At 41.9% G+C, this 16,806-nt stretch overlaps 2 protein-coding genes across 2 annotated transcripts; one reads left to right on the top strand and one right to left on the bottom strand.

Moving 5' to 3' along the window:
• Positions 1-3,982: 3,982 nt before the first annotated feature.
• LOC144709358 (Kelch repeat-containing F-box family protein) lies at positions 3,983-7,295 on the top strand. The gene is made up of 3 exons (XM_078582899.1): positions 3,983-4,103; positions 4,276-4,826; positions 6,350-7,295. The coding sequence occupies exons 2-3, from the start codon at positions 4,400-4,402 to the stop codon at positions 7,240-7,242; spliced, it is 1,320 nt and encodes a 439-aa protein (XP_078439025.1). The 5' UTR covers positions 3,983-4,103; positions 4,276-4,399; the 3' UTR covers positions 7,243-7,295.
• Positions 7,296-11,333: 4,038 nt separating this feature from the next.
• Positions 11,334-16,806, bottom strand: LOC144709357 (ENTH/ANTH/VHS superfamily protein). Its single transcript, XM_078582897.1, has 16 exons — positions 16,701-16,806; positions 16,455-16,571; positions 16,280-16,349; positions 16,013-16,110; positions 15,676-15,814; positions 15,462-15,577; positions 15,291-15,383; positions 15,150-15,200; positions 14,898-14,963; positions 14,771-14,836; positions 14,575-14,655; positions 14,161-14,241; positions 13,895-14,074; positions 13,751-13,826; positions 12,909-13,033; positions 11,334-11,716 (listed from the first exon to the last, which is right to left on the bottom strand). The coding sequence occupies exons 2-16, from the start codon at positions 16,542-16,544 to the stop codon at positions 11,387-11,389; spliced, it is 1,662 nt and encodes a 553-aa protein (XP_078439023.1). The 5' UTR covers positions 16,545-16,571; positions 16,701-16,806; the 3' UTR covers positions 11,334-11,386.

Below are 16,806 nucleotides of genomic sequence, written 5' to 3'. Positions count from 1 at the left end.
CACAAGATGTTTCATAAGCTTCCTTTACGTTGTTTTGTAAAATGAACATACTAATGCCACTAAAGAAGATTCGATCTTGTAAATGAAATTCAGGTGGTATGCGAGGCAGAGGATTGTGCTAATGACTCAATTCTGGTGTTGAGAGACTTGCCGACACCTCCTCTAGATTAGCACCAGATGTAGTGGAGTGAGTATGTTCGAGCCAAGGTAAGCAACGACCAGGCCGATGTGAGCATTAGTAGAGCCGGAGTGAGTAGTGGTGAAGCCAAAGCGAGCGAAGGTGCCACAACAAGCGAATTTAGTGAGGGCAGCACAAATGGTGACAAAGCGGACATGAGCAAAGGCAAAGCTGGAGTGAACGTTGGCGGACTTGGCTCAAATGGCCTTGAACCAAAAAGGACGGTGGTGGAAATGGCGTGAGCGAGCTGATAGGAGATCAAATATGGAGGAAAACTCCTAGATGTGGCTCTGATACCATGAAGAAACCTAGAATTGAAAGATGATCAACTTCATAAGTTTGATTTAGGATTCATTACATGGTACTTATATTAGGAAGGAGGGAGAGTCTGAAATGGGCCCATGTTAGAGGGTTATTACATAGAGAAATAAAAGATAAAAAGAAAGAAACCCATTCAAAAATAGATGTTACTAATCTAAAGGATACCCCGAAACTAGATATTTGTTTTTTTATTCATGTGTCATCAAAATGACGAGGATTCATTCATAATATTAGAAATTTAAGTGAGTACTAAATCCTCTAAATATATATAACAATCTCAAAATTGGTTAAGGACTCTCAATTTATCTAGAACCATGTAAAAGACTAAGTTGAATTTTGGAGTGTCAATGATTTTAGATAAAGTTCCGACATCTAATTTTTCAGGCAGAAAATTTGATCAGGTTGGCATAGAGTTTACAAATTATATTTTTTTCTGATTTGTGGATTAGATTGATGTGCTTCATCCAATCAATATGAATATCAATTATTGATCTGATCGAAGGTCAATTGCTGATCAGATCATGGCTTAGATCATAGATGATCTGATTAGTTTGGCAATCTGATTTCTAATATTTGTACCTAACGGTTAATGAGCTCCATACCGAGTTAGATGACTCATACTAGTCTTCTATGCATCCTGGAAATGGGGCAAAAGATGGTTGCGTATGAGGCTATTTCAAAATGGCGTTTGGAACTATTGTGTGGGATGCAAAAGATATTGTGTCCAACAAAAGGGATAGCACATGTCCCTAAACCATCATGTCAGAAGTACAAAATGATTTCCTTGACATTGGGCACTTGATATTCTAGAAGTCATGTCCCTTTGTATATCTTGGTAGGGTTCTGCATGTCTGGATAATGCTGACAAGAAGCTGATATTATTAATGATGGTATCATTGTCATATGCCTCAACATCCTCGTCAGTGATGGTTGTTGATGTTGGAATGAAGATAATGTGGTTTAAAGTATTTAACTCAAAATACATTTAATCATTTTAAGCTTGATAACATGCATTTACAATAGTTTTAATTTAATTAAAATTTAAATTTCATTATATTTGTATGAAGATTAGTATGTTATGAATTAACATGGTTATTTTTTGATGATGGAGAGTTGGGGGTTGGCATTCAAATAAATTTTTTGATGATGGTTTAAAAGGGAACTAACATTGATAAGGTACAATGTACGATTGATGCATTCTATAAATATCATCAAGTATTTGGATGAAAAATATTTTCTAAAACTATTTGCAGTGATTTTATTATTTTTTGGGTTTATTCATGTACCGTAAGGTGTAGCAGTCTTATTTATTTGGATAATGGCTAATCATTGGATGCAAACAATCATGGCTGCAACTAATGATTGTCCTTTTGAACATCACCAAAACGACAACATTATGGCAGCATGAATCTTGCTGCCATAATGGCCAATCATTTTCTGACTTCTCTTTTTTATTCATGCAGGGAAATGTGGACCTGTGAAAAAGTGATCAATTTAAACCAATGTGATTTCAGAGATTAAGAAATCAGGGAGACGTGGACCAATTAAAAAGAGGGATTTAGATTGTAATCTATCTGACTTTGGAAGTTGAAAAAGTGCATACACGGGGTAGATTCAAAATGGATTTTTTGCAGAAACAAATTTTGATTTTTTAGGAATTATAAAGCACACCTTTTTTGTCAAGGACAATCATTGAGATATGGAAGAGAATAATCGAATGCTGAGAATGAATTAACTTCAAATTGAGATATTTAACTTCAAATTAAATTTGTATTCATTTAAAGAAATTTTATAAATTATTACTTGAAATTTAATTTCATCATTAACATCAATTAAGCTCTAGGAAGTGATGAATCATGACGGCTAAGGCATGCTCAACTCAATACGCATAAATTGTACAATACTCTAGGAACAAATTCCCCAAAAGGTAATCTGATTATTCTCGCTTCTTGGATCAATTGTGAACTAATCATCCCTTCTGCTTATTTGTATTGGAACATCCATCTCTCTCTTTCTCTAACATCTTCCTCAAAACTTCCATCTATCGATCCATGTCTTCATCTCTCTAAAATCTCCATCTCTCTCTCTTTGCCTTCATCTCTCTACAACCACCATTCTCTCTCCGTGCCTTCATTTCTCTAAAACCTCCATCTTACTCTCTCCTTGTCTTCATCTTTATATAAACTCCATCTCTCTCTGCATCCTCGTCTCTCTAAAACCTCCATCTCTCTTTCTCCATATATTCATCTCTATAAAAGCTCCATCTCTCTCTCTCCGTATCTTTATCTCTCTCTGTGTCTTCATATCTCTAAAACCTTCATCTCTCTCTTGTGTCTTCCTCTCTCTAAAACCTCGTGTGTCTCTCTCTCAATGTCTTCATCTCTCTAGAACCTCCATCTCTCTCTCTCACTGTCTTCATATCTATAAAACCTCCATCTCTCTCTCTGTATCTTCCTCTCTGTAACATCTTGTCTCTCTCTCTCTCTCTCTCTCTCTCTCTCTCTCTCTCTCTCTCTCTCTCTCTCTTCATGTCTTCATCCCTCTAAAACCTCCATCTCTCTCTCTTCATGTCTTCATCTTTATAAAACCTCCATTGCTCTCTCTCTCTCTCCGTATCTCCATCTCTAAAACCTCCATCTCTCTCCATGTCTTCATCTCTCTAAAACCTCCATTGCTCTCTCTCTCTCTCTCCGTATCTCCATCTCTAAAACCTCCATCTCTCTCCATGTCTTCATCTCTCTAAAACCTCCATTGCTCTCTCTCTCTCCATGTCTTCATTTCTCTAAAACCTCCATCTCTCTCTCTCTGTGTGTCTTCATCTCTCTAAAACCTCCATCTCTCTCTCTGTATCTTCCTCTCTCAAACACCTTGCATCTCTCTCTCTCTTCATGTCTTCATCCCTCTAAAACCTCCATCTCTCACTCCGTGTCTTCATCTCTATAAAACCTCCATCTCTCTCTCCGTGTCTTCATCTCTATAAAACCTCCATTGCTCTCTCTCTCTCTCTATCTCCATCTCTAAAACCTCCATCTCTCTCTCCATGTCTTCATCTGTGTAAAACCCATTGCTCTCTCTCTCTCTGTGTCTCCATCTCTAAAACCTCCATCTCTCTCTCCGTGTCTTCATCTCTGTAAAACCCATTGCTCTCTCTCTCTCTGTATCTCCATCTCTAAAACCTCCATCTCTCTCTCTGTATCTTCATCTCTCTAAAACCCATGGCTCTCTCTCTCTCCGTATCTTCATTTCTAACCTCCATCTCTCTCTCCATGTCTTCATTCTCTAAAACCTCCATCTCTCTCTCTCTCTCCGTGTCTTCATCTCTCTAAAACCTCCATCTCTCTCTCTCTCTCTTTCCATCACTCTCTCACATCACTCTCTCTATTTAAACTAATCCTATCTATAGAGCAAGCGATCTGTATCGATCTGTACCGAATAATCACTTGATTTTGAAAACTATATAAACTCCGCCGTTTCCTAAGTTTGCCATTTCCTCTGTATCTCTCTTCCTCTATATCTCTCTCTCTATATATATATCTAGCGAGCTTGCTCGATCGATGGCACCTCGAGCTTGGGAAGATCAACGATCGTTCATCGGCCCTAATCGGTAAGCAAATAGTCTTCTTCTCCGACGAATTTGGGGCGTCATCGATTCCGAGGATATTCCAGTTCTTCGGAGTTCATCCGACGGATCAGAGCGATTATTGTCATCTTCGCAGATGAAACATGCGCGGATCGATCTTTCGCCATCAATGTCTGAATTTTTTTCTACCGCGCAGGTAGAATCAATTCACCGCGGGGTCGTGGACGAGCTTGCCACGGCACCTCCTGAAGAAATTTAGGGTTTACCTTTACCATGGCGACAACGTTCTCTTCAATTAGGGTTAACTCTCTTCTGGAGCGATGAAGGCCATCAAGAACCAGAGGAAGGCCCCCTCTTCCATGGGGGAAAGTACACCTTCTTCAACCTCGGATTGCTGCTCTGGGCTTGGGCAGTTGGACGAAGATCAGCTCATCTCGATACTGCAGCTTCTTCCCGTGGAATCCGTCGTCGCCTTCTCGATGACCTGCCGGAAGTTCAGATCTTTGAGCTGTTCCGACGCTCTGTGGGAGGCGATTTGCAGGAGAGAGTGGGGGTGGAGCTCGGCGGACGCCATTAGAGGAGGGTGTTCTTGGAAGAGGGTGTACCAGAGAGTGTGGCAGTTGAGATCTCTCTCTTGCACCAGGCTGTTGTGCGATAGAGGAAGGGCTGTGCCGAAGCCGAGGGGCTCTCATTCTCTCAATTTCGTCTCCGATTGTCTCGTGCTCTTCGGCGGCGGCTGCGATGGAGGTTAGAGGCTCCTAGAATCGCCTTCTTTGCCTGCGATCTATGCTCTTTCATGGGTTTTTTGGCGTTTCTGATTTTGAATTCTCGATTTCTTCAGTAGTGAGCTTCCTGATTTGTACGATCTCGTCGTTTCTGATTTCGAATTCTCGATTTCTTCGGTAGTGAGCTTCCTGATTTGTACGATCTCATCGTTTCTGATTGTGTTTGATCGAGTTTTTGGGCTATAATCTCTTTTTTATTCTTCAAAGCAACCTATTTTTTCTCAATTTCATTAATGTTTATTAGAATTAACGTTTATCTATGCAAGTGTTCTTAAGAGGCTTCCTTGAGTTCTCGTTCATGGGTGTGCTTCTGAATTGACGGGTTTTAGTTTCTTACTGATGGGCATATTCTTAACGGTCCAGATTTACTGGCCAATATCTCTTCCTGATGCACGCGTTCTTACTGATCTTGACTTACTTGATAATCGTTCTTCCTGATGAACTCATTCTCAGTGGATTGGCAAGATAAAGATTTACAGGTCAAAATTTATTATATGAATAGCAAGTTCTTAGTGATTGGGCTAGATCCTGATTGGCAGTCTAGAGCAAGTACATGGGAGTGCTTCTGAATTGACGGGTTTTAGTTTCTTACTGATTGGAATATTCTTAACGGCCCAGATTTACTGGCCAATATCTCTTCCTGATACTTGTTCTTACTGATCTTGAATTCATACTCAGTGGATTGGCAAGATAAAGATGTACAGGCCAAAGTTTCTATATGAATAGCACGTTCTTAGTGATTGGACTAGATCCTGATTGGCAGTCTAAAATTAGTTCCTGATTATAGTTCCGGATCGTCCCAGACGTGGACGAAGGAAATGACGGGATGAATTTCATCCCATCCTACGTCCGATGTTAGCTCAGGGACGAAGGACGGGACGGTTTTTCATCCACCGACAAATAAACTGTCCTGTCCAATTATCTCGGGACGGTTTTTCGTCCCGTCCAGTCCTCCCAGGACGAATTTTCGTCCAGAAATTTGTCCCCGACGAAAATTACCCTTTTATATTTTTAATACATTAATATGGATTTTTTCAAGTTTTTTAGGGAATTACTGAGGAGATAGAACGCAAATGGACATATCTACAATTACTTCTGAGTGGCGGCCATTTGCATGCACGCACGCAAAAATACATGGACTTTGATGCAAATTGTCATTGCGAGGCCATGTGGCAACATATCAACCGTCGGATGTGAATCTGGCGGTTTTCCGTCCAGTTTCGTCCGTCCATCATCCTAGACCTCCGGACAGACGTTTTTTCCATCCTGAAATTCGTCCGTATCCTCCGACAGGATGATTTTTTCGTCGTGGGACAAAAAAATATTCCCGTGTGCGTCCCTGCACTGTATTCCTGATTTCGCTTATCCAGACTTAATGCTACTATTTCTTCCTGATGAGCGCGATGTTGATGATTGGAAAAGATCTTGTTTCTCAGGCTAATCTTTAGATTAAGGCTAGTCTTACCTTTTTCCTGTTTTATGCAGGGCGCCACCTGGATGACACGTGGGTAGCCCACGTGGGCGGGCGGTGGGATCCTCAGAAGGCTCTGGACTGGCAGCAAGTCAACTCCGGTCAACCCAGCGGGCGCTTTGGCCATGCATGTGCCGTCGTCGCCGACATGCTGATCCTGTTTGGCGGCATCGACGACAACGGCCGCCGCCACAGCGACACATGGATTGGCCGGCTGACCGGTGCTCCGCCGGTGGACATCCGGTTGACGTGGACATTGCTTGAGGTGGACGGCCAGCACCCGCCGCCTCGTGGCGCGCACGCGTGCTGCGGCTTCAGCAAGAAGATGATCGTCCACGGGGGCATCGGGGCCGGAGGCCGACGACTGAGCGACTTATGGGTCCTCGACCTGGGTGGCAGCCCCGGCACGGCCAGCTGGCACGAGATCCAGCCGACTGGCCCGCGGCCAATGGCTCGGTCCGGGCACTCGCTAACGTGGGCTGGCGGCTCCAGCCTGGTGCTCTTCGGGGGGCGTGGTTCAGGTTACGAGGCGCTGAGCGACACATGGCGGTTGGAGGAAGGGGAGACGTGGCGGTGGCGGGAGATAACGTCGGCAGGGCCAGCAGCGAGGGTGGGGCATGCAGCGGCGGGGGTGGTGGGGGGAAGGATGGTGGTGTGTGGGGGGGAGGACACGGAGAGGAGGAGGGGGGGGGATGCATGGGTTTTGGAGAGGGGTGGGAAGGGGTGGAGGAAACTGCAGCTGGCGGGGCTTGGCTGCCGGTCCTTCCACGCGGCCTGCTCCGACCGGTCGGGGAGCCGAGTTTTTGTATTTGGGGGCATGATTGATGGGGTTCTCGGGCCGGCTGAGGTGTATGGCCTCCGGTTCGATGGCGCCCTGTTTCTCCTTGACCTTCTCCCCGCCTCCTAGAACCATGATGATAATGATGATGGTGATGATGGGGATGAAGCACTTGTTGTGGATATGCTCTGACTGGCTTTTGCTTCATCCTTGCCACTGATGATGAAGGTGGCAGAGTTTACATGGATTGATGGAGAGAGACAGATTATTGGGAGGATACATGCATATACATTAATAGATTCACAGGGGAAAAAATTGCATAGAAATAGGAAGATTTGTGGGTAGGTGGGAAGGTTGAAAGCTAGATAAATGCGTAGACATTCAGATGGAGATATGTATGACATTGGATTGACAGATTCATTGATACATAAAGACAGAAGGAGACTAGTGTTTGCAGGCGATGAAGAAATCTCTTGATGTGATTCAAAAACATGTTATCTTCTTCACTGCCATCAATTGCAAGATGGCTTAGGGTCCTAGATGGGATGAGATGGGACAGGGAGGGATGGGACAGGATGAGATAGGCCATGATGGGACAGATAGTGACTAGCAATGGTACAAAGTTAGATGGGCAGACTTGATATCCCTCATTCCATCACACATCCATAAATTTTAGACAAATCCATCACAGCAAGTTATCGTCACCAAAGTTTTCATGTCAAATCATCACGTCGTCTAGATGGTGTCACCAAGGGTCAGTTAAGGGAATATTAACAAAAAATATGTGCGTCAAGTTTAAATTATGTCCTTAGAGACCAATGTTCAAGCCCTTTGTCATGAGAGACAAAACGTCACTTGATTCTCTCTCCAGCTACACATATTTCTCTTTCACTCTCTTTAATGTATCATCACTGGAGAGATCCTTCTTTCCCAGCAACCCTACCAGATCTGCTCTTCTCAAAGCTTCCTTCCCTTGCTACTGCATGGGGAAGAAATTTTCAATGTGAGAATACGAGGTTAGTTTTGACTATCCCACTCAAAATTTATTAGTAAACCAGATCTAAATCCATTCTTGCAATATTGATTTCTGAATTGATACGAAATAGGTATATTCTTAAGTAAATGATTTCATATCTTGTAGCTTCATTAAAATTAATAATCCAAGACTGTAGGTCATGCTTGTGACTAGTTTAGTAGGTTATCATGCTTTGATTCATCTTTCTCTCTAAAAGATTCCAGTTATAATTATTTCTATCCCGAGTAATATTAAATGTTGGTTATAACATCAATAAGTACCCTTGAGATGTGAACTTTTGTAAGACTTTTTTTTGTAAGGTTACATGAGCATTCCATTATGTTTGGTTTTCAAGTAACATGACGAGGTCCTAGGTGGCATGGGCCACACAGACCACTGCCCGCCATGTGCATGAGTTGCCTATATGGTGTGGGCCCCGCTTGTGGCCTGCCATGCGAGCCACCCACCTAGGTGGCACCTGCCACCTCACTTTAGCTATGGGATCCATATAAAACGGATTAGGTTTTGACACCGTCTACCAAACACAAGCTCTACTGTTGGCGGACCAGGTCAAAACCGATCCACCAAATGCGGGCCCCTCGTAGGCTCTGCTGGCCTAAGGCCGATCAACCCTGAGTTGGGCCCGTATTCAGCCGTTGGAGCATGCCCTCGTCGAACGACCTCTTCTCAGGATATAGGGGGCCTTTCTTCCGCCTTGAACACACTCCGTTCAACCTTTGAACGAGGTCCATTCAAGCTCAAGAGAGCGTAGAATGGAATGGGGGGTCACACTGAATGGAAATGAGCCAAAAAAAAGGTATACAACCTTTTTGCACCTCATTTTTTACGTTTCCGATGCCATGCTTCCTCCAAATCAAGGCAGAACCAAACACTGATACCACTATTGGGTTCTAGAGGCCTTGATCTGGATGAACATAAGGATTCCATGTGGTGGAAGACTTATAACATAATCATAACGACATCGACAAAACATGAAATGAATTACATGTCCAGGGATCTCAACCGTGATTTCTTGAATTCTAGAGTGACAAGAGTTGAGCTGCTCATGTGTGCAACCTCTGGTCATATCCGCGCGGTCCATGGCTCTTCAGAAATCATCCTTTGCCTTGACGAGCTCCGTTCACTTTCCATTGTCATCATTACACTGTCCCAATCACATCGGGAGTAGAGTGGAGGTGTGGGGAGAATGGAGAAGAAGGTGAAGGCTTGGGTGACGTCCCCTATTTATACTGAGTTGGTATTTTTCATAAAAATTCCCAAAACTTAAGTGTATCTTCTGATGTCCAAAAGGTTATTTGTGTATGTCTTTCTAGGCCCATGTATCACTCTTGTTAACAACTCCAATAGCCCAATAACCTAATATGGCCTTCCAAATTAATTTACTATATCATCATATAGATTAATTAATGTTTGATTGATTAACCCAATAGATAGGTTGAGTCTCCAACTCGTGAGGTGGCAAGCTACACCTCATGCTCTAGAAGATACAAAGGAGTGTGTATCGACTCACTCATGGAACATGTTTGTCATTAGTTACCATATATGTATAATTCCCTCATCCACTTGAGGCTCCTAGGATGACATAGGGTATGGTCAACTATCGATCCCTTATTGGTCGTCTGAGTTACTATTAATGCATTCAAAAATCATCAGAAAACTCTTTTATGATATTTCACTACCTCGGCCAAGGACTTCATCGAATCATCTTCCTTGAGTTGTCTCATATTATACCAAGGGTGGATAATCCCATCTTGACCATTCAATCTTCTTTGTAAACTTCTTGATGCACCCAAACTAAGAATATTTAGAATCTCATGATTAGAGACTCATAAGTCATAGTCTAAGTACAATTGTCCTCCCACAATATGTCTTTGGTGTCTCAAGTTTAAGTCCACTTGCACACTAGTGATATTAATCTACCTGACTCACAGTTTGGTATAATACCATTCAGGGATTCATACAGATCAATTCATATCATACACAGTTTAAAATAAGATGTCAAATTCTGACTAGAACCTGATCTAACTCTTACATGATTCTAATAAAGGGAATAATGGGGGGCGATAAAAAAATTGACGCTTCTAATCAATGACCAAAATTTGATCAAATATCTGAACTGGAATAAGAATTTTCTCACCTTCTTACCAGTTAGTAGCAACATGTTATGAGTAGGCCAAATAGAGGGTAATCAGCCTTCTTTTGTTCTTTGATCAAAGTCAGACCATATTTCATATTATATTTTAATTAAACTCAAATGAGGTGCGTGAATGTGATTATAATCTTATTATCTTATGTTTAGATTTTAATAATTTCATCAAAGTAAGAGAATCAAAAGTGGATCGACATCCTCGGATTAATGGCCATAATAGTTTCAAATATTAACTCAGATGATGTTAATAATTATATATTCAATTCTAATAATAATTTGATCACATTCAGATATGATTCTAATAAAGGGCCAAAAACAAGAACGTTAAATAATATTAACCTGATTCAGGGATCTACACCAATTCAGGGAAGCTGGCATTCATCCTCGATTCAGGGATCTACACTGAGGATGATGTTTCTTCCATGTTCTTCCTCGATCCGATCTGCATCCTTGCCAGATCTTACTACTGTTATTGTCCCCGACAATCTGCCTACTACTCAAGATTGTTAAATCCACCAAATAAATAGGATGATGATCAGCAAATCAGCGATTCCTTCGCTGCAACAACAAATAAGCGGAAGCAGATGAAGAATCAGAATATTTAGAAAGCAGAATGCCGATTGAGAAGACCCGACAAATTTCAACGTTCGAACAACCAACATGTTATCATTGTCCATTTTACTTACATAATTGGATCAATTCACATATTCTCACTCTGCACAAGACTCTATGCCAATTACCTACGAGGAGTTTGACATGCAATCTGAAAATTCAAACCGGACTGCACACCGCACAGTTTTGAGACCAACAAGATCTACACTAAGCTAAGAGAGAGTGAGCAGGCTAATGGGCAATACTCTTTTTATCTAAAAATTCAAACCAGACTGCACACTGCACATTTTTGACTGACCCACACTAAGCTAAGAGAGAGTGAGCATGCTAATGGGTAAGACTCTTTTTATCTAAAAATTCAAACCTGACCACACACAGCACAGTTTTTGCAACAAAAGAGACCCACTAAGCTAACAGAGAGTGAGTAGGTTAATGGGTAAGACTCCTTTTAATAGCCAAAGAGATGTAAGGTGAGTTCAAAGCAAAGAGGGATGGCTGCCTGGGATGGAGGTGGAAAAAGAGGGAAAGGGATCTCCAAATGGATTCCCAGGCAGCATTGGACACATAAACTGCTGATGTTGCTGTTGCTGTTGCTGCTGTTGCATCCGCTGCTGCTGCTGCTTCATAATTTCCATTTGAACGGCTGGCGGCGGCGCGATGCTGCTTGAGATGGCAAAAGGGTCAGCAACGACGAAGGGATTGGCAGCCTCCGCCGGCGGAGGACCATACCCACGGTGGGTCTGCTCTCTTCTGAATGCTGCGTCTTCGTAGAGGCTGTCTAGCAGGAGCATGTCAAATCCCCCTGCCTGAAATGATGAGAGAGAGATAGATGGTTAGAGAGAGAGATCTAGTTTAAGAGAGCTGGAATCTGAGGCTGAAGTGGGACGGATGTTTTGAGCGACGACGAGTTTGTCGTCGTCCTCTGTAATTCTGTCGGAGTAGGCATCCATGGAGAGAGTTTTGGAGGGAATCAAGAGAGATTATGAGAGATAGAGATAGATGGTTCGAGAGAGATTGAGTTTAAGAAAGAGGCGGAGAAAGCTGGAATCTGAGACCGAAGTGGGACTGGTGTTTGCAGGCGATGACGACTTTGTCGTCGTCGAGCGTACTAGAGAGGGATCACAAGAGAGAAATAGAACGATATCAAGAGAGAGAAATTGGAGAGAGATTTCAAGAGAGAGAAATAGAACGATATCGAGAGAGAGAAATAGGAAGAGGGATATCAAGAGAGAGAAATAGGGAGAGAGATATCAAGAGAGAGAAATTGGAGAACAATATCAAGAGAGAGAAATAGGGAGATAGATTTCAAGATAGAGATATCAAGAGAGAGAAATAGGGAGAGAGATATCAAGACAGAAATAGAAAGAGAGAGAAATAGAGAGTTATCAAGAAAAAGAACTATATATATCTAGATACTAGTGTGGCCCGCTCGCAATGCTCACTTGGGGTAGAGAGAGAAGACAGAGGAAGCAGGGCTGTCCTCATCCTAGGAGAGAAGGAAATCAATATCTCGAATTCTTTTAATCATAAATGTTAACAGTAAATCTGCCTATGATTTAAACAATTCTTTAATCATAAATGTTAACAATAAATCATTGCCAGATTTTGGAAAACTTCAAAAATAAACAAAAAGGATAAACCAGTATTAAATCATTGCTGAAAAATGTCGTCAATTCTTGACTTGCGTCGCCATAAGCTATCATTGTTGACTTGTGTCATCACTTCTTAACTCATTGTTGACCCACTCATCTGTTGGGACATCAACATCAACTCTGTAGAACCCATTCACCTCAGTTTATATATATATAGAGAGAGAGATAGCCAGAAAATGAAAGAGAGAAATACCCAGATAATGGAAGAGAGAAATACCCAGAGAATAAACGAGAGAGATGTATCAAGAGAGAGAGAGAGAGAGAGAGAGAGAGATCAAAAGAGAGATAATGACACAGAGAGAAAGAGATATCAAGAGAGAGATCAAGAGAGAGAAAGGGGATTTACCAGTTGGGTTTCTGTCACGTGGCTGCGGTTGTTGCTGGGAGCAGCTACCAGGGCGACCTCCCAGCCAGTCCTTCCATTCATGTGTTGCCCCACTGCAGAGGCCTTTGGACCTTCCCCTTCACCTACTACCATGCCAAAGAGAGATAGAAAGAGAGAGTGAAATATCCGGAGAGAGATAAAGAGATATAGAGATAGATAACGAGAGATACGAAGATGGATTTATGGATACACATGTAGAGGGAGAAGTACCGAGAGGGCAAGGGAGGGACGGAAAGAGATATAAATACAGATAGAGGGGTAGATTAAGCGACGCAGAGAGAAAGATAGAGAGATAGATATGGCGATAGATAGATAGAGGGAGAGAGCTAGAGATACCTGAGGAAGAGAGATACAAAGCTAGAGAGATAGACAGTGAAAGATATATTTGGCAAAGTATGAGAGATAGCAGTAGAAGTGCGATATAAAGATTGAGCGATTGATGGAGCGAGACAGATGGAGATAGAGAGAGACATAGAGAGATAGAGAGAGAGAGTGAGAGAGGGATACCCCCGGAAGAGAGATAGAAAGATAGACAGTGAAAGATTTATTTGGCAAGGAGTGAGAGATACCAGTAGAAGCGCGATACAAAGATAGAGCGATTGATAGAGAGAGACAGATGGAGATAGAGAGAGACATAGAGAGAGAGTGAGAGAGGGATACCCCCGGAAGAGAGATAGAAAGATAGACAGTGAAAGATTTATTTGGCAAGGAGTGAGAGATACCAGTAGAAGCGCGATACAAAGATAGAGCGATTGATAGAGAGAGAAATAGAGAGATACAGAGAGAGTGAGAGAGAGAGATACCCCCGGAAGTGAGATACAAAGCTAGAGCGTTGGTCGCATCTAACTCAGCCGCATCGGGATTGACCTCATCTAGACCCTGGATCAGAGAGAAATTAATAGATTGACGGAGAGAGAGAGAGAGAGAGAGAGAGAATGAAAACTCACCAGCAAGTCTCCGGTTTGAGTCTCCGGAAGTTGGTCAGAATTCTCCTTCTCTTCGGGTTTATTTGACTCCTCCACTTCCCCTTTCTCATCCTCAACGATTGGTGAAGAGTTCTTCTCGCCAACTTCTTCAGGAAGTTCATCTTCATGTTTACCATTCCCAAGAGTTATCTCTGGAATCTCCTGAAATCGGAGAGGAGAGAGAGAGAGAGAAAAATATATTTTTTTAAAAAGTCATTATTAGGATATAAAAAAGATAAATTCCAGACCTTGACCAGATTTGATGGAGATCCATCTCTAGGAGCTTCTCTGATGTACTCTTCCATGGTGGTCAAGAAAGATGGAGGCGGCTGAAAGTCAAACAAAAGCTTCGTCAGAGTTTCAAATCTTTCTATCAAAATCAATTAATAAATCAAAAATTCAATCAACTTTCATTTGGATAGAAAAAACCATATTATAAGAGTGGAGGGAAACCTTTTTTGTACCTACCAGAAAATGACTCGCATAATTTATTATGGTCTGTAAATAAAAAATGGAAATTCCTATTTTACGGTAAAAAATATTATCGATCTTAATTATTTCACGAGGAAAAGAAAAATAAGAAAAGGATGAAAACAAAGGGTCTGTCGAATTTTAAATCTTCAGTTTCACCCATAAGATTGGAAAAGTTCGGATTAAATCACCTCTCTTAGTAGTGGAAAGTTAAAGCTTCGTGCCAACTCCAACCCTTTGCAAATTTCATAAAATTCTGACAGTGATTCCGCCTGTTGGTAAGTACGGTTCAAACCATATAAGAACTTAGAGATGATATATATATTTAAAAACTATGTTTACAAATGATGGAATTAAATAAGAAAGAAAAGATAAGCTTTTGTCAACCTGCTGCCTGGCCCTTTTGTAAATACTGAGGGCTTTGACCGCGTCATGCTTCGACATATCAAAGAACTGCAATGATTTAAATGAGTCGACGGCATATTTTATCTACCTAAGATATCGTACGATTTACCAAATCCACGAGGTTTATAATTCCGTCATTAATTGCGCAGTATATCTTGAAACTTTCTTTCAGTACCTGCACAATAATTGGGACTAATAAAAATTGTGAAATTTGATAAATTCCAAGCCGGTGAAATGTATTTACATGATTTTTTACTGAATCAGATTTCGCCATCGTTTAAAGTAATTTAAAGATAAATGCTGAATTTTTCTTCAACGATCATACAAAATGCACCCAGCGTGGAAAGATGTAAGAAAATACCAAGGCTAGTGCGTACTGAATGAGATAGTTGAGGAACGCCGTTCCCTCAGGCTAGAAAACAAAAGAGAATGAAACAGAGTTAAAATCCTTGTTCAATAGAAAAAAAAACTGGGTTCTCCTCCCACGGATTAAATTCAGTACCTGGCACGCGGTGAGGCGGAAAAGAAGCTGTTGCAAAGCGGGAAGTTGTTCCAGAAGATCATCACAAGCCAATGTTCTTGTCCGGCTGTGACCCTAAATAAATAAAAGCGCAATAAAGACATAATTCTCACAATTTAAGATCCAAAATTTGTGGGTTACTCAAGCAAATGCCTTTGGAGATTTTGATAGACGCTCAGCTTCGATGTCATAATGCAGAACCCTGAAGCACTCAAGACGTTCCTCTAAGAAAAGGGCGTAGGCCCGCACCCAAGCGGAGCAATCCCAAGCTACAGTAGAAAAATGTACTTAAATTTGAGAAAAAATGGTAATGAACAAAGAATAAACAAGTTTCTGGCGTGAAATTAAAGGGTTATTTTAAGACTACCAAGGGCGCTTGAATCGTCTTTGAAATTTGAAATGTGGAGAATATGGCCTCGTCGAGCGTAATTTAGTAGCTCTTCTCTAAATGTCGGATCGCCCTCTCTCAAGGTTCTATGAATGACAATAAGCACTTTTAAGGCAACCTGTCAAAATTTGAAAAAAAAAGGGAGACCCAAGTGAAAAAGAAATCAGAGTTTCATTGTAGTTTATTCTCTCAATTGTTACGGCATGAAGAACAGTTTACAGAATTAACTTTAGTTCGTTCAACTTCGACATAAGCTTCATGGAGAATAAACGAGGAAACATTCTAGGGATAGATTTTCCCCGAAGAACAAACATACCGTCCAATTACGCGTCTTTGCCAGTCTTCGCGCAAGAGCATGAATGCAATAAGCCACATCTGCTCGGGGCCGAACTGCCGAGGTCGCAACGAAGATTTCTGCAACAGTTTGCGGTAAAGAATTTGAGAACTCATCAAGATCGAACTGTCCAAATCGCGAATAAGATAACATTTAATTCCAGCGAAATCGTTGTCACAAACGTTTTTGGTCGGATGAACAATAACATTAGAGAAATCTACAGTTTTTGTTCCAGACTGGAGGACTCACTTCTCAGATGCCTCTCCTTCGGCGGGCATTCCACGTGATTCGTTGCCTTCAAGACGGCAACATCCAAATCCTTGAAACAAACAAAATTTAGAACACATCAAACCAGCAACCTTTCAAACTTTTACGTCCGAGAGGAAGAAAAAACGCAGATTCTCCGACAGAAAACGCGTAATACCTTGAATTCGCTGTTGATCTTCGCGAGGCCGACCTTCGTCGAATCCTTTATCGCGCCGTACGCCTTCCGCCATCCCTCCATCGTCCCCATTTCCGAAATTCTTCCTCAGCGTCCCATCTGAGAAATTTGCGACGTTCAAACGCGGATCTGATCATCCAGCCACCGAAAACGATCGCGAGAAAGATCCACGACAGATCACGATCGAAAATTACGATGAACGGAAGTGAGATTAAGAGAGATCATCACCGAAGATCGTAGATTTGCCTCGGCTCCCGGCGATCGCTTTCAGCTTCTCCTTTGCCTCTCCCCCCCGTCTAACGGCCTCCGGTTGAACATTTAAACAAATAAATAA

Source organism: Wolffia australiana, chromosome 11 (assembly GCF_029677425.1).
Source record: "Wolffia australiana isolate 7733 chromosome 11, ASM2967742v1".
In the NCBI taxonomy this organism is placed as follows: domain Eukaryota; kingdom Viridiplantae; phylum Streptophyta; class Magnoliopsida; order Alismatales; family Araceae; genus Wolffia; species Wolffia australiana.
This window is presented reverse-complemented; position numbering and strand designations above follow the sequence as displayed.